Source organism: Lampetra fluviatilis, chromosome 51 (genome assembly GCF_964198595.1).
Source record: "Lampetra fluviatilis chromosome 51, kcLamFluv1.1, whole genome shotgun sequence".
In the NCBI taxonomy this organism is placed as follows: domain Eukaryota; kingdom Metazoa; phylum Chordata; class Hyperoartia; order Petromyzontiformes; family Petromyzontidae; genus Lampetra; species Lampetra fluviatilis.
In genome coordinates, this window is record NC_136325.1 from 2,004,289 (window position 1) to 2,022,285 (window position 17,997).

The window sequence follows — 17,997 nt, forward strand, 5'->3', positions numbered from 1 at the left end:
TTTAAATAGTGATTCGCTTACCTTTGCTATACTTTGCGATCCTGTCGTTTTTTTTATCGTTTGTTGTTGTGACGTCTTCACCCGCCTCCTACTTGGGACGTCTGTGATAAAGAGCTTCATAGCTCATCGGATTCCTCCTCCTGCAGTCGGAACAAATATCCTGATTCCGGTTCCGTCTTTGTCTTCCCAGTTCTGATATTGTGTCGACACCGTGCCAGGCACTGTACCCCATCTCGTGCCGAGGGGACCCACGTGTGCTCGGCACAACACACATTCTGGCTCTTGCCACTGATGGTAGCCATGCCCGGGAATAGAACTTAGGTCGCCAGCTTCGTGCATATAATGATATCAACAACTGTCGTTCGCCACAGTGGTGGGGACTCTTGTGCCAGGCTAGGTGCACCTTTGTTTTTTGCGTACATGAGCAGAAACACACAGCCAACCCAAAAACCTCGATTTTGGGAAGTGTGCAGTTCGTCGTTTTCCCGTCTCAATTAAAATGTTGAGCAGCGGTGTCAAACGCAACTTGAGTCATCATTGCACGCTGCACGCGCCCGATTGCTAAGCACGTCCCTCTGATGAGCACGGTGGGCTACGTAGGGTGCGAAGGAAGTTCTACACACACGCGTGTGCACGTGTATCACGTGACGGCACTCGGCGCACTCAGGTCACGTGGGACGAATTGAGCAATCATCGGGTGCGCGCGGCATGTGCAACGACTTCACATTTGTGAGGAAGATATCGAACATTTAAATGCACGCCTCGATAGTTCGCGAAGGCTGCATATTCCCACGAGGCCTGAGTTTTTGTAATAAAATTATTTAAAAAAAATGTGAAGTCCAATTTCGGATATTTTTCGGACTTTTCCATTTTCCGTTTCAGATGCTTTCTTTGCAACAGTTCTCACACTCTGCTGAGGAGTTCACACTTGCGCCGCTATTAGCAACTTACCCGATTTACAACCGAACACATTGTACGTATGCTGAACTTCTTTCGCACCGTACGTGGCCAACCGAGCTCATCGGAGGTTGATTGAAGCGTTGCCCCAAACTTGAGAGACACAATCCGGAGCAAATGTCACGGATTTGAAAATCGCGTGTTGCTCCGACAGCCGGACATCGGCCTCTGTTACTGTGAATGTAATGGGTCAACAATGGAATGGGTCAACAATGGAATGGGTCAACAATGCAATGGGTCCGAAGACCAAAGCGCGTCACAATCCAAGCGTGCGCATGGAAATTTCTTCGCCCGTTTAGCAATCATCAGGTTCGTACAATTGTCCACGTGTGGGAGGAAACTGAAGTCTCGGAGCCTGGGAGAAGAGCCACCCAGCGGGGCTTCGAGTGCAGCAAAATCGTGGCATGAGCAGGCGGTATAAATAACGTCGTCGTCCTCGTCATTATTAACGGCATCTTCACACACACAGAGCAACCCTCAACACTGTAATTCTGAAGGGCTACTTGCTCCCATAACGCAGGGGCACTCAATTCCGCGTGGCAACTTTTTAAATCATTTCCACCTTAAACCACCGCGCAAATAATGGACTTCACATAAAAATGACAGATGCCATCTTAAAGATTTTTTCTCTCCCTTTTTCTCCATTTTCAATTTTTCTCTCTCTCTCTCCCCACCACCTTTCAAAAAACCGCTTCTTGCGGGGGGATATTGAAGAGAAGAAATCCCTTTTGTGACCGGGTCTTTCCGTGCGCGCTGGTGAATGCAACTTACTGTGGTTATTAATATGACACATAATCAGGTTTATATAGAGCAGGGGATTTCAACTTACCATCTTTGCCAAAAGCCTTTTTCCCGAACACAGCCGCTTTTTCAAATAATTGTGGTTTAGGAGGCAGTGTCGGCTTGGGCTGAAACCCACTCAATTCCACAGTCCATCACGGGTAATTACGTGCGGTCTGCATAACTGCACACAGTGTGTACACGAACACACACTCCCCCTTTAGTCGCCTTGCATTTTCAGAAAAAGGCTTTTGAATAGAAACTATTATTTTCCCGCAAATGTATCCCCAGTGTGGCATTGGCATCACGTGCTCATGAGATGCAGACTGTTAGGGTCTCTCGCAAAAGCAATGCGACCCTTCCTGTTTAGAGAAGGGTCCACGGAAGCGGATATCAGGGAGCTACATCTGAGATCCCTCTGGTTCAGGGGGAAGCACATGGGGCTGCCGAGTGACGAGATTTAAACTCCCTCGTCTGGAATGCAGGAGGACGTGGGTTCGATCCCGATCTCGACGCCTGTAGATATGGGATTTGCGGAGTCTCTTTCCCCGTGGCTGCGTGGATTTCTCGGGCTTTTGCCTCCACGGGTATTTGCTATAAATTTGCACGTGATAAGCCACTTCGTTGAGCTATTATGTGGCCAGGTTGCTTCTGAAAATTAACTATATAGCTCAGTGGGCCTTGCCTGGTAAAATAAAAAAGTTTAAAGTTCAGTTTTACTTCCCCACCCGCTATGCCACCGAGCGTGACGTTTGTCACATGGCAGTTTAATGGTGAGAGGCTCCAAAGATTTTCTGATACGAAATTGAGCGAAATTAAGTGAGGAAACCAAATAAAATGTGGTGGCATGTTTTGTTTGTGTGTGCAGTCATCGGTGACCAGCCCCCAGCGTGGGGAGCCGTCGTGTAGCGACTAACACGGCGACACGAGTTCGATTCCCGCTCAAGGCCAACACCAGTGACTGATCTGAACCGATCCTGGGCCTCCCCTAGGTCGGCTCAGCCTCAAATGAATACCTGGTGCGGTGTGTAAACATCACCGCTGGGGAGACAAAGGCGCCCGGGCCTGGTGTTCGTCACCCACCCCCTCGTGTGCTGTGCCGGCCTTTATAGGTGCTCGCTAAAAGCACTTTTCCCAAGTCTGTGAAGGCTATATAGGGGAGATCTTCATCTTTGCAATCATTGGCGACCGGCGCTGAATCCGTCGACTCACGTGACTTAGGGTGAGGTCACTTGCAGGGATCTCAGAGGTAGCTCTCTGATACCCGCATCCGTGGGGCCGTTCTTGAAACACGAAGAGCCACACCACTCTGATAAATATGAATGGATTCTTATTCTTGTGACGGGATGCTGATAGCACACTTGAGATGAAATTGGGGGAGTGTATATACATATATATTTTTTAAACAAGCCACAGCCTTCTGTTGACAACGGCGGAAATATTCAAACCAGTCGGGTTTTCCCCCCCTCGTTTAATAAACAAATACCACAAGGAGACACTGAACATCAGTTGCACGCAGAGTCGCCGCCCATCAGAACATGTTAAGCAGAAAGAAATCCCCCATATGAACGAAGCTTTAGTACCGAATCGCATCGATGTAACACAGTAACCCCAAACACAGCCATCGGTGGCGGCACAGACGGCATCGGCCATGGTACAGGAAACTAAGCGGGGGTCGCTTCCCGGCATCAGCGCCCCTCCAGCCGGTGGGGCGCAGGACGCAGTTGCACCGCCTGCACTCTCGATAGCCACACCGCCGCTGGGCGACAATTTTGGGGAACATTTGTCGAAAACCAAATGAAACCAAATCCAATGCACATGCTCACACATTGCTGCGTCTCGCTACCACCACCACAGCCAAAGTGCTCATACCAATGCATACTCCCAAGCAACCGGGCTGCCGTGCACTCACTCACTCACTCTGGCAAGAACGTGCAAGCACGCACATGCGCGTCGTTTGCTTTACGCAAATAACCACGAAACGCTCTTCTTAAGGTGCCTATCAGCAATCATTTACAGAATATATACACAACATTCACGTACACTGTGACCCAATCGGCCGGAATGCACCCCCCCCCCCCGCCGCCACCTCTTCAGATCTCGGGAGCCTAAGCAAGAGGGAAGAAGCCCGAACCAGGGCTGGGCTGGGCTGGGCGACTGTCACCACGGCGGGGCCACCACCGGTTGCTCCGGGCGGCCGCGGTGTTCCGTTGTCAGGAGGGTGCTGGTGCAGCAAAACCCGGGCTGTTAATTGCCGAGCTGTTAATTGCCGAGCTGTGACTCCAGACGTGGACGCTCACCCCCCCCTCCGCCATCAACGGCAAACCCGCACCGAGCAGCGCGGTGAAGCAGGGTGAAGTAACCACCGCACGGCGAGCTGCCCGCAATGGGGATTGCCCCTCATGCAGCAGTAGACCGACTAAAGGGCTGTGCGTTTACACACAAGCACCACCACGCGTGTGGGGGAAGTTCTGCGGCGGTTGAACAGCACAAATATGCAGTCTCCATGACCCCATGAGCATCGCGTCCCATATGCACAAATGGGCCATGGGTGGCAGCGACTCCAGTTGAATTGCCGTTCTAAGAGTGATGATAATGGTGATTGTGGTGACCGATGATGTTTCATGATGACGTGATTGCAACCATGTAATGAAGATCATGAGATCTATGTAGTTGTGATTTAGGGCAAAAAAAGTGATTTACTGTGGTGATAACAGGGATAAATAACAATAGTAACATGATTTCAATAAACGCGACGACAATAAACATGGCTATAAATACGACTTTAACAATTAAATTATATGCGGTGGTTTGGAAAGGCCTTCATCCAGCAGTTGGATGGGCCGTGGCTGAAGATGAGATGAAACGTGATGCTACTTTGCCGGTGATGAAATGCGATTAAAATTTGACTAGACGATGATAACCTAACGAACAAAAAAAATGTGACGATCGCGAATTATCGAAGGGAGATAACAGGATGAATGAAACACAACGGTGACGACGACGACGACGGTGAATCCAGTGCCAAACCACTCTCTCATACACATCAGGTCACCGCACGCACAACTTTGCTGAACCAGCTGGAGTTGACCGAAATCCCACGACCGAATGTGCAACAGTGACCGCTCACGTGCTGAAGGGTACATGCCAATATTCTTGTGCTGACGAATCTATATGTTTATATATATAGATACGTATTCAAATAATGTTGAAAGCAATTTTATTATGTGCACTGTCAATTGTTAATAAAATTGTCCTTCATGCAGGGGAGCCTCACCGAATCCAGAACCACTTTCAAGAGGGTCCTGCATTGGTGCTTTTGGTCAATTCTGTTGTTGTTGTCGAGTGCTTTGCAAGTGGGAAGAACCTGGATCATGAACGGAGTGCATATACGAGTCAAGCACCCACTTGCTGTACTGCCACATCCTGGCCATCTCGCAGCCCAGTGGTTTGGGAACTTTGCAGGACGTGACGATCTATTTGTGACCCACCAACCCCCCCCCCACACCGATGAACGTCTTGTACCTGGGTGCAATTCTTCATTAGCTCGATCTTAAATCGACCAGGTTTTCCAGCTCGTAGGAAAACTTACCAAATGCCGATTCCACTGCGAGTCTCAATGACAAGTCGGCCGTGAGTTGGTCGCTTCAAACGCCAAGCAAGCATTGAAGACAGCAGAATTCACGTGAAAATGTAAACTGGTTGTGCGGCAGCATGGCATGAATTCAAAAATAATAAAATTACTTCTGGAAGGCGGCCTGCCCACGCTATGTCGGCGATGGTTGTTAGGCCATACGTCACCAGGCAGGTCAGTAGTGCAGTTTGGTGAAGGTGGAGGGGGGGGAGCCAGGACCGGTTCAGATATCACTCACCATGAATGTGAGCTGTGAGCGGGAGTGGAACTGATGACGTGCGGTGCAGAGCGGCGGTGCACACGCTAACCACAGCTCTAACCACCGCTCTCACCAAAACTGCCCTTGGGTGGTGCGGTGAAACAAACTCTCAGGGGGAAGCTTAAGCATCCAGCAGTGGATTGGCAAAGGGAATGGATTAAGGTTGTGCTCACACAAGGGCCGATGGAAAAGTCCGCTTCACGACATCACGAGCAGGGTGTTTCAGCACCCAGCGGAAGCGCGGCGCAAAAATGCAACACTTTGCCAAATTTGACGCTGAAGCGCATTTTCGCAACGGGTTGAAAACACCCCGTGTTTGTGAGTCAACTGAAAAATGCAGAGAAATCTGAACAATCTGGAGAAACCCCCCCCCCCACGTTCAGCATGCCTGGCTCCCAGCATGTCCCACATGCTGCCAATTCACAAAATCACTTTCGGGGAGAGTGATCCGCGAGTGGCGATGGTGCAGCGGGCGATGTGGGCAGGCCGAGTAGCAATAGCCTTGGTGCGACGATGGCAATGATGGACCAATGTCATTTCGCTTCACAGAGACCGTACGGAGAAATCAACGCAGCTTCGTTCACGGCCACTCGTCGCTTTCAAAATAAAAAAGCGAATGATCCGTCTCTCCACACGTACAAAAAAATATATAAAAGTATCCCTTACACAAGCCATCGGCCGGGGCGACCTTCTGGGAGTGCGCACGCCTTCAAAGCGGCATTGTTTCAAGACGAGCAAACCCTTGGCCGGTTTTGACACTCAGCGTCAGCGGTCAGACCTGCTGCTCGAGTCAATATTAGTGAACTGCAAATCTGATAGGCACGGCTCCTCTCTTGAAGCTATGGGATCCCAATTCGAAGGAAGAAACACTTTTACTTGTTGATGTGGAGAGACATAAACATGCGAAGGAGAGTGATTTCTTTGTCATCGCTTTCAACAGCAGTTTACAGACTCTTCCCATCACCGCCAGTGTGTTTACAGATGCCTAACGAGAAATCTTTCCGAGTTAAGCGACACAAAGGGCGGATACACAAACACAATAAAGTTGTTTCGTAAAAAAAAAACATCCGCGTCAACAGTTGATTCCAAGTATTTTAGTTCCGGCATCACTCCCAACAGAGGTTGCGTAGAACTCTCCGTATTTACAACGGGTTTAGCTCAGGAAGCAGAAAGGAATGGCTCACACTTTGCGAATCTCAGCCGCCGTACAAAAGCTGACGCACGTTGTAACCCAACGGTGCGAAACACACTTTAGTCTGTAACATAATTCGGCAACTTTAAATAAAAACGTGGAATGACTAGCACGTCGCCGGACACGTCATCGGCGACTCGTTTTAACACAAAACGCCCGCCGCACGATTAGACATGGCTCTTCTGCGCGCGCGGAGTTTTCACGCCTCGGCTCCGTCACTGACGACTGCATAAATAACACAAATCTGAATGCACTCCGACGAATAAAGCGCAGCTACGCGACGGGACTTGGAAGAAGAACGCACGTCAGAGGAAAGTCCAGTTCACGAGCCATTGTAAGATTGATCTCTCAACAGGATCACTGGGCTACTTGGGAGTTTGAATAACCTTCGCTCGTTGTGTCGTTAACAGCACAACCGGGACACCGTTTGGTGGAAAATTAAGCCGATGTTTTTTTATACGTAGATATAAAAATCTCAACATAAGGCTGAAAAAATTTGAGCACAAGCATGACATGAGACCTGTCTCGAACCCCCAACAAAATAGCATTCACCAAATTGTTGATTAACAACAAATAAAATTGCATTTTCACCATTATCACCGTCCATCGGTACAGCCTGAACCCAGGAATGCCGCGCGCTCATTCACGAGCCTCTGCTCGAGCCGGAGGAGGGTCCTGCGCCAGGCATATTTGGCTCCACACCTCAAAATCTCAGCGCCATTCAGCAGGGGAACCCCCCCCCTCACTCAGATAATCGGGTTAAATTGAAGTCGGCGGATCGCATTGATTAATCCCTTATTTATGTGCAGGGTGACAAGAGCTGTTTCTCTCTTATAGCAACACAGACCTGGGGTCAGCTATAATTTTCTATTGTAATAAAAGTTGCCGGTTCAATTCCTTGCAAACTTAGGCCATGCATTTAAAATGCCAGCAGCTACTGCTGTATCTGCAGGCGCGAATAAATAATGGTGAAATACCGGTTGTGCTATTACGGGTACGATAATGAAGCTGAATGTCACAATTTACGATGGGTCGGTGCGATTTTTAAATTGAATGCCACGTGCATTGTGGACAATCATCTCTCGCCAAAATCTGCACACACATTTATTTGCCATCGCATCACAATTTTGCTTCCCTTTACATACAATTTTCTATTCAAACTCGCAGTGTATGCGTATTGTGCTTGACTGCACATGTGCGTATGTGTGTGGACACGTCTACCCGTGTCTACCCATGAGCGTACGTGTGCAGCAGGAGTGGAGTAGCGGTTAGCGCGCTGTGCTACAAAACCCGTCGACCTGCGTTCGATTTCCGCTCACGGTCAACACCGGTGACGATTATCTGAACCGGTCCTGGGCCTCCCTTAGGTCGTCTCAACCACGAATGAGTACCTGGTGAGGTGTAAACATCGCCACGAGGGAGATAAATGCGGCTGGGTGCCGTGCCGACCACCAACCCCCTCGTATGCCATGCCTGCCTTCGTAGAAGCTCGCTAACAGCACTTGCCTCAACGGTCTGTTAAGTCTATATGGGGAAGAAGGGGGGGGGCTTTAGCTTTATCTTTGTATGGAGCATGTGTGTGGTACGTGTTCATTCATCTGTTTGCGTGCGAGGAGCGGTGGCGCAGCGGTTAGCGCACAGACCAAACCCTGCGACCTTCCGTTTGATTCCCAGCCACGGCTACTTGAGTGGAGATTGTCTGAAGCGGTCCCCGACCTCTCACGAACAGACAAACATCAGCACCGAGCAGAAAGAGGCAGCCGGGCCTGCATCCGGCCTGAACACTCCACATTGTACTGTACCACGTCTATGCTCCCCCCCCTTCACCAACCTGCACCAAGCACGACCCCGCACGGCGCGGGGAGGCCCTCATCTAGCAGCGGATTGACAAAAAGAGTCGTGTGTGCATGTATGTGTGCACCTATGCATGTGGTCTGTATAGACGCGTGTGCAAGCATTGCGCGTGTGTGTGTGTGTGTACGAGAATGGGAGCGAGCGTGATTTCCAAAAAAATACAATCATCGATGACTTTTACATTTCAATGGGGTAAATAGTTGCCGTGTCACTGGCTAAATGCAGCTCAAAATGCATTAGGAAACCCATTTAGGGCGCGCACAGAGAAAGTACTCCCGTGCCGGCCTTATCAAGACAGTTTCACAATGAACTTAGGGGCCAAATCCATTATCTTTCTCCTTTGTGGCGAGAATTAGAACAAGCCGGCAAAGCCAGTCTTTAAAGGGAGCCCGATTCCTGCCGTTAGGAGGTTGTCATCGACTGCGTGCAGATAGGAGTGCATGCAGATGTAATCGCACCGACACACGGCATAACGTTACGAATCTGGATTCCGTTAGGTTTCGCGAAGATTGGTGAAGGGGTTGTAGTTTTTGTGTGTGCACGAGAAGGCTCCCTCTTAAGGACTCACAACTGAATGTAATCTATCCCAGACGTTAAGTGTTGGTGGGACTCCCTCCGCTCTCCGAGACGTCTAACCAGCGTGGAAGAGGAGGCCAAAAACATGCTCGAGCAGGGACTCGCTCCATGGCACTCCCCCACCACCCCCCTTAGCGGAGGCTCTTCCGCCAGCAGCGTCGTGAGTGACGCAGGCCAACGGACCTTTGCCTCCACGAGTGGATAACCCAATAGCTGCTCCCACTTTAAAGCGGCCACCCGCGTGTTTTTTAATCATCGGCGGGAGGCAGCGGAAAAAAATCGAATTCGATGTTTTTTTTTTAGGTAAAACACACTTCCGCACGCGTTGTTATTTTATTTTTTTAAACGTTTAAAACGAGGCTGCAGCGTCGCCACGCAGGTTCTGGGACAAGGCGGCGGCCTCCACCGCAATAACGCTCAGGGGGGCCGTCGCAGCGACGGCCCCCCGCGGCACGGGGCCCCCGGACACAGCGCCGTCTTACGCGATGCCTCCACCTTCTCGGCCACGTAGAAGAGAATAATAAATAGATTCCAGCCATTCTCAATCCACCAATGGATTAAAACCTCCCCCACCACCACACCATGTCAGTCACAGGATTTACATTTTATTTTTTATTTAACAATACTTCACCACACTGGTTAGTAGTGCGGGTTGGTTGGGGTGGGCAGGACCGGTTCTGATATCACTCGCCACGGATGTCAGCCGTGGCTGGAAATCGAACACGGCTTGTCGGGTTCATAGCACAGTGTGCGCTCACCACTGGGCCACCACTCCACCCCTGCAGCGAATTATCTACTAAACTAAACTACGCTATTCATTTATCCGGCAAAACCCCATCCAGCTGGCCACAGCTCATTAGGTCTCTGAAGAACGCTGATCGCGGCGTTGCAAACGGGAGCGATGCGTGCCCCTCAGAACTGGAATGTTGGATCGGGTAAAGCGGTCACCGTTGAGCGGGCTGAGTAACACGGACGCGTGCCAGAGAGAGAACCCCGTGTCGTCATTGCGAGATGACTTCGAACCCAGGATCTCAGGAGCTGCCAACTCAGCACCTCCGCCACCAGGCCACTTCCCCCATGGCAAATGTTCAAATAGTATCGGGCAGAGAAGGAGGCATCTTGATTTGATAGTTACGGTTTCAATAATCGGCAAATGTATAAGGTTTGAATGGGAAAGAGACCGGTAGGATCCTACCCAACGTCCTGTAACGATGCCCTCTTGTGTAAGGGGCAATGGTATCATTTGTCTGTGGATGCCACGGATATTATTGACCGTGGCAGTCGGGTGTTGGCCATGCAGCAAGCTGTGGGAGACCAGGCAGAAGGAAGGAAGCGACGGCCAACCCATGTTTCTCTCAGTCGGCGACGACAAATCGAGTAAAATATCGCGGTCGGCGAGAAAAACACTGTACAAAAATACAAGACGTAAAATGTTGCGAGGCTGATGCCTTTCGAACCAAATCACATGTTGCTCTGCTGTTGCCATTTGGTGCACGTTACGCCGACGTATCCACACAGCCCCCGGGCACACGGTAAAGGACGCGCAAAAGCCTGGTGAAAGCGCACAATTCAGAGATTAGGGGACACGGCAGATTTCATACGACACGGGAAATGGCAATTATTATCTCAGAAAAGCAATACCGAAATAAAATAAAGACACGTTTAATACAACGCAGAGAAAAATATTCACAACTTAGAAGGTTTGTTGAGATTGCGTGTTTGAAGGCGGCACGCGTTGAACGAAAGCGTTTGAAAAGCAACAATTAGGTGTTTAACGATGAGAAAACGGGAGGATTAAGCAGCAAAAACATTGTTGGGTCATTAATTTACCCAGCACAGAATCCAGGACTTTCCAGAATCCAGTATCACCAGTCTTGAAATTGAGATATTCGACTGATTCCTTATGCAGTGGGAAAAAACAGAGTACCCAGAGAATTCTCAGGTACAAACGAGATGTTACAAAATAAAATTTACCAACACAGATAGGTCAGTAACCCACTTCCCGTATTCCCATCTAACAGCCACCTCACGTAATCCGGCCTGCATCTGGCGTTTCCAAAGGAATGTAATCCAACTGCTTTTACGATGACTTTATTCGGCGAGTGCACTCTGCGTGAATTGGCTGCTTCCGCCCTCGCATCAATGCCAGCTGCTGTCACCAACACTTACCCCCCTCCTTTAACAAAGTTATTGAAATCATTAAAATATAAATTAACAAAATGAAAGTTATTTGTACAAAGCCTTCAGCAGTTACGTGCTAAGAAAGGTAATCCGATAACCCGCTGAAAACAGTGATCATACGGGATTTCAGGCCAGTAATTGGGCAGACCGATGACTGTAACGTGATGCAGTGAACGCAGCGCGAGGTGAGGGATGATGGAATGAAAACCTCAGACGCGCTTGCAGAAAAACGACTAGCTGCTAGCCCAAGTCAAAATCATATCGCACCCTCCAACAAAAATCATCTGCAACCAAGTGTACCTTTCCATCGATCGGAGAATCGCTGATCGCAAAGTGCCTCTGAAACGCAGCCGAATTTCCAGATAAGGGAAGAAATTTTAAAATAACAACTGCTCCCAGATTCACCCCCCACCGCTCGTGAAACTCAAAACAGACGGTGACCGGCTTGCTTTCCCGCACTTCGCTTGCAAAGCACGATTGCAAATCGTCCCAGGATTAAAATGCTTCGGTCACGTCAAGCCACGTCAATTTTCCCTCGCACGTTAAGACCCGCGCGCGGGTGCCCCCGCACGTGAACACCCGCACATATCGTTACGTCGCCTCCCTTTCGTTTGAAACGTGTTGTAGGCTAAACATGTTTGAGGCTTTTTTTGTCGTTTATACAGACGGATTTTTATACAGACGAGGGCGGTAAAAGGAGCGCGCGCGCGCTCAACCCAATCCATCCACATAAAGGGGAAGTAACGCCTCGGAAATACAACTCTCTGCAGTTTTCTTTCGAGTCCGTAGCGAAGACGTCGTACATCCAGACATCGCGAGTAGCACATCACGTGCCGCATAATACTAAATATGGTGTAGCCTCTCATGAAACGCGGAAAAACTTAGTGATGCACGCAAAAGGCATAAAAAGCTCCACACGGGTTTGTAGATCCCCGCAGCCAACGATACGTGAGGTTGACTCGCTCAGCCAAACCACATCTTTGGCAATGTATGAGCGACCATCTTGGCCCGCAAGAAATCTCGCGACCACAAATGGGCACCCGATACCACACATAATTGGCTGCGTAATCTCACAGTCCTTTGTGCGCCCGATGCCTTTTGTGTGCAGCGAGGGAATTTCATTTTTCTGTTCGAGGGCACTCCAGAATTTGCTCGTGGCGATTTTGCAGTTGCAAATGTGTCTAAACTTTGGAGAATTTGTTTTAACACGAAGACACACACACTTAAAACACGCACGCATATGAAGAGATTATTCAACAACATCATCATCAGCAGCATTTAGCAGGGTAATAGAACCATACGCCATGATCGGGACATGGTCTAAGGTATACTAAGCGACCGCTGCGTAATACTCACAGCGGACCGACGGGCAGTTCGCTGTGCCTCGTATGACGAACCGCTGTCGCATCCCGCGACTTGGCCCAATTTTGACGCCCGCATGCGGCAGAGGAGGAGCAATACACGGACATCAGGAGGCGTCAATTTAAATCCTGGTCCGTGCACGCTGTGCCAGATAGCGAAGCAGTGGCTGGTGGATGCGCAACCGTCAATGAAAGCCCCGTCTCCGAGCATTGACACTTTAATGTAGCCCGACGGGCGATGGGGGGAGGTGGGAGAGAGACGGGGGAGACGAGAGGATGCATCGGTTCAGCGAACAATACACGCATCCAATGGCGTGCGTAAGAATCTGTGTTTCTAAATTCGTACGTGCGTTGTAATGCAACGAGTTAACATTTAAACTATAAACTATTTTTATTTGACCAGGTAAGGCTCACCGAGCTGTATAGCTCTTTTTCAGAAGTGACATAGCCACAAATGATAGGCCAATAAAGTGGCTTATCATATGCAAATTTATAGCAGCCAAATACTCGAAATGCATGTTTATAAATGTGGAGTGAAAAACCGGAGGACCCGGAGAAAAATCAACACGATCATGGGAAGAGAGACATGGAAACTCCAAATATACAGCAGGCGTCACAGGGTCGGGATCGCACCCACGACCTTCTGCATACCAGGCGAGGTAGTTAACATCTCGCCACTTACCCAACCACGAGCGGCACACATTCCCACCGCAACTTAAATCAAGAGAAGCTTAAATAAATTCTGAGGCTGGAATTTTCTGCCTCTGTAGTGCCCAGAAGCGTACTTGTGCCAAGTATCTGACAGCACCTCTATTTCAGTTTTCAAAAACGAATTAGTTCATCAACAATTCACCGTTCTACCTCGAGAATCAACAGCGATGCATGCCCCACCTCCCCCTCTCTCTGCGGGGATTTTGAAAGCAACGATGATGATGAATAATCCCTTTAAGTTCAGCAAGACTCAACGTTGCTCAGGGGGCTTGCGAGCCATCCTGCGCTCCGACCACCACGGCACTCGGCAGGATCACAACATCGCGGAGCGCATTCTGTGGCCGAGCGAGCTCGGGTTGTCCCCGTCCCCAGTTTTCCCAGAATCGTGCTCTTGTAGTGGAGGCAGCTAAGCTGTGCCACGGGAAAAATCTGTCAGTCTCGCCAGGACGTAAAAAATCCCGGATTTTGTCAGCTGCGTAATAATAACAATTCACCACCCAAGGCAATGCATTTACATTAAATTCTCCCCTCTCTCTGCTATTGTGAGATATTCTTCATAACCATGGTGTGTCATGGTCTTATTGTACCTTTAAGAGATTGCAACCCGAGCGTGGCTGTTGGAAGATAGAGGGGCCAAGGTTGTGGCTGTCGCCAAGTGAGAGTTGGACAGAGACACGGACAGAGACACGGACAGGGAGATAGACGGACAGGAAGGACGGCTGCCATGCTGGCGATGCTCATGGGACGGCCGGTTCTGTGCGGCGCGTGCGGTTGTGAAAGACCTTAATAGCGCCGGTGAAATCTGCCGTCACCAACACCTCGCCGTGCTCTTCTGACCGGGCAGAACCTGGGGGGGGGGGGGCAACGGGTAACTTTCAGCGCCGCGTGAGGATGCATGGGGAGCCACTGGGAAAAACGGAGACATGAGGGGACGCACGTGGGGACGCACGTGGGGACGCACGTGGGGACGCACGTGGGGACGCACGTGGGGACGCACGTGGGGACGCACGTGGGGACGCACGTGGGGACGCACGTGGGGACGCACGTGGGGACGCACGTGGGGACGCACGTGGGGACGCACGTGGGGACGCACGTGGGGACGCACGTGGGGAAGCACGTGGGGACGCACGTGGGGACGCACGTGGGGACGCACGTGGGGACGCACGTGGGGACGCACGTGGGGACGCACGTGGGGTAACACGTGGGGACACACGTGGGGACACACGTGGGGACACACCCGAGGACACACGTGGGTACACACGTGGGGATACATGTGGGAAGAAAGGGAGACACGTGGGATCTGTAATAATTTGGTGGACATTCTGGTTATGTGCGTGGTGGTGGGGTGTTAGGCATACTGACTGGTTGAATCAAATGTGGTGGCGTGTGTAGTGGTGTAGAGTAACCCGTCCCTTGTGGGAATGTGGATATACTGGCGACATAAATGTAGTAGTGTGGATGTTATGACAGTGGTGGTGTTCGACAAACTAGTTTGTGTTTCAATACGAGTGGGTGGATGGTGAGTGAGTGGTGAATGGGTGGTGTGTGGTGAGTGAGTGGTGAGTGAGTGGTGAGTGGGTGGTGAGTGTGTGGCGAGTGAGTGGTGAGTGTGTGCGATGAGTATATCAGCGGGTGTGTGTGCGTGCGTGTGCGGGTGAGTTATCGTGACCTGCAGCGTGTCGGTTGAACACAGTGCGGGATGAGACAAGACACGAGTGGAGGCATGCATAGTGAGCGAGCGAGATAGCGAGCGGCGGTGGCACAGGGGCGACACGGGGGGCTGCCAGCGTGGCGCGTACCGGCCGTGCCGGTCTCCGTGGATCCCTCACCGCCCTCGCTGGGCACCACCTCCTCGACTGCCGGAACGTCCGAGCCGGTGATGAGCGCAGGATGGGGCGAGAAGATCGCCGACGTCACGACTGCGTTGTGAGCTGGGGGGGGGGGGGGGGGGGGAACGCACGGGGAGACACGGGGACGCAGAGACAAACGTGGACGCTAGGGGACACGCGGGTGTTCTACGCGCCGAGAGCAGAAAGTGCGGCACGTGTGCCATTCACGGCCCTTTGTCAATCCACTGCTAAATGAAGGTTGTGTTGGTCACAGGGGGTTATTTGACTATACTTCACCGCGATTATCAATACGGGGTGGTGAAGGGGGTTCACGCACACGCAGGACTGGTTCAGAGATCACTCGCCACGGTCATTAGCCGTGGCCGTGGATCGAAATCGCTGCCCTTTTCCCCGACCCGATTGCAATCCTCACCCTTGAAGCCCTCCCAGTAATCGTTGCGGTCCCTGCGGACGGAGGAGAAGCGGTTGACGTCATGGTAGGTCTTCCACAGGTACACGTAGCGGTCCTCCGAGCCAGACACCATGTGCTGAAAGTTGTGACTGAGACAGAAAAATGCACACAAGCGCACACACACACACAACACATGCTAAATCTTAATGATTATCGTCGCCCAATTGTTCGGTATGCAAGTGATGAGACGAAATATACATTTGGATCTCTCGCACAGCAGCAGTGCGATCATCTCCGTTAGAGAACGGCGCGCGGAAGTGGATATAACAGAGCCACCTCTGAGACCTCTTCAATTGACCTCTGGGTACGCACGGAAGAGGCGGAGCACTCTCTCACCGAGTGTACTGCTTGTCATGCGACAGCCTAACCAATGAATTGAATTCTCAAGAGGTGGAATTTAGCCAAGTTCAGTGCAGAACCAAATCTATTGCAACGATTTGTTTGTACATTCACTGGTGAGAAAACCGACTCACTGCGCTGGAGAACCCAATTTAACCACAGGCAGCTGTCTGGATCCGAACCCAGGTTCTTATGCGTGTTAGCTCAGCGCTATGACCTCCACGCCACCTGGACGCTTCAACTCCTGAGTAGCCCTTTTGGACTACCGGGGCAAGTATTGTATTGTTGGTGGACACTTCATCCTAGTCAGCGGTGGTCACCAGGAGGTCGGACAGAGCAGTGAGCCGGCAGCGCTGAGAAGCTGGGTTCAAATCCTGGTTTTGGCCACTTGTGAATAAAACTGAGCATTAGCCTAACTGATGACCTCACAAAAAAAACCCATCGCATAAAAAAAAAAATCACTTAATTTGTCCAAATGCATGCGCTCAACAATTAAAATAAATCACCAACTGCTGACAAAGCATGTCTCTCTCGCGGGGTGTGTGGCAACGTGCTGCCCCCATGTGTGGATGAGACCGCCGCTTGAAGGTTTCTCAGGAGCACCTCTGCGATATTGGTGATGCACCACAAACGTGGTGGCGCCACGCAGTCCGCGATCGGGAGAGAGGTTGGGGCAAACAACCCCACAAAGCCAAGTCGGCATATGGTGCACCAATGCATTGGAGCATCTCCCCAGCAATCATGTTTACATGGGAAGCATCAAATACTTATTAAAGGCTGAGTTCACCTAGGGGAACCCGGTGCTTGTTCATGTTAAAAAAAAAAATTCCTCCTCGGCTTCCAACTCGTGTCGGACAGCCCGGGACACACAGCTTAAGTGTGTAGCTAAAAAGATAAGACCTGCTGGCTTTTTTGGATTGCATCTTAAAAATATTCGATTTACAATACTCCGACAGATTCAAGCGCGGCTTCAAAGACATCAGCATTGATGTGCGCGAGCGCTCGGGAAACGCAAGTGCGCCGGCCTTCAGACGGCGCTCGCATGATAAGACCGTTTAAAAAGCCGACCTGTTCTTAGAGGTCACCCGAAGGGATCTCGCAAACAGTTCTGCGATATCCGCTTCTGTGGGCCGCACTCTTACACGAAGGGCTGTGTGACTCTGCGAGAGATTCGAGTGGCCAGTCGAACAAATCGGGACGACATTGGGGGGGGAAGAAGAAATCTCTTTATTCTTGAACAGTTTCAGCCTCAATGTGATCATCGCCAAATCTACAGACCTTCAACCGAGGGGTGGCGGCAAACGTAAACTTGTCAGAGGTCCGAAAGTTTGGTGCAGGTCAGACTTGTATTCTTAGGTTCTTTCCGTAAAGTAACATAGGTGAAAAAAAAAATCACGACGTTTCGATTGCAACACAAACAATCATCATCAGGTGTGACAACCACAGCAAGAAATATTTGTAAAAAAAAAATCACCTACGTGACTTTACCGAAAGAACCAAAGAGTATATGGATCCTTTCAGTCACAAAAACTTCAAATCTAGCAGGTCAGACTGGTTGGGTTTTTGCATTATCCCCCCCGTGCACTGCCCAAGGCAGATCTCACAGAACGTCCGCTCGCCACGACTTCCATAAGCGGAAACTGAGAGACAGCCCAGCGAGCGATTGCAGAAACGCCGACTGGGCCATACATAGGCCACGCGGTCGTACAGAACCACTGACTCCACCTTCCTGCTCCCTCCTGGGACAGTCATCGCTGACGAACACTCTTCTGGGTTGCTATCCCACCGGCCGTCACCCACCGGCCGTCACCCACCACACCCACCTCCAGCACGCTGGTTGGCTGGGCGGCTC

The 17,997-nt window shown here is 50.7% G+C and overlaps 1 protein-coding gene across 2 annotated transcripts in view; it reads right to left on the minus strand.

Moving 5' to 3' along the window:
- Positions 1–3,203: 3,203 nt before the first annotated feature.
- Positions 3,204–17,997, minus strand: part of WDR44 (WD repeat domain 44) — a 53,992-nt gene continuing 39,198 nt past the window's right edge. For both annotated transcript variants that reach the window (XM_078878520.1, XM_078878519.1), the window contains exons 18-20: positions 15,768–15,895; positions 15,305–15,436; positions 3,204–14,352 (exon numbers count right to left, since the gene is read on the minus strand). In XM_078878520.1, the coding sequence (XP_078734646.1) occupies positions 14,243–14,352; positions 15,305–15,436; positions 15,768–15,895 (370 nt within the window). In that variant the 3' untranslated portion in view covers positions 3,204–14,242. The remainder of the gene's footprint in view (positions 14,353–15,304; positions 15,437–15,767; positions 15,896–17,997) is intronic.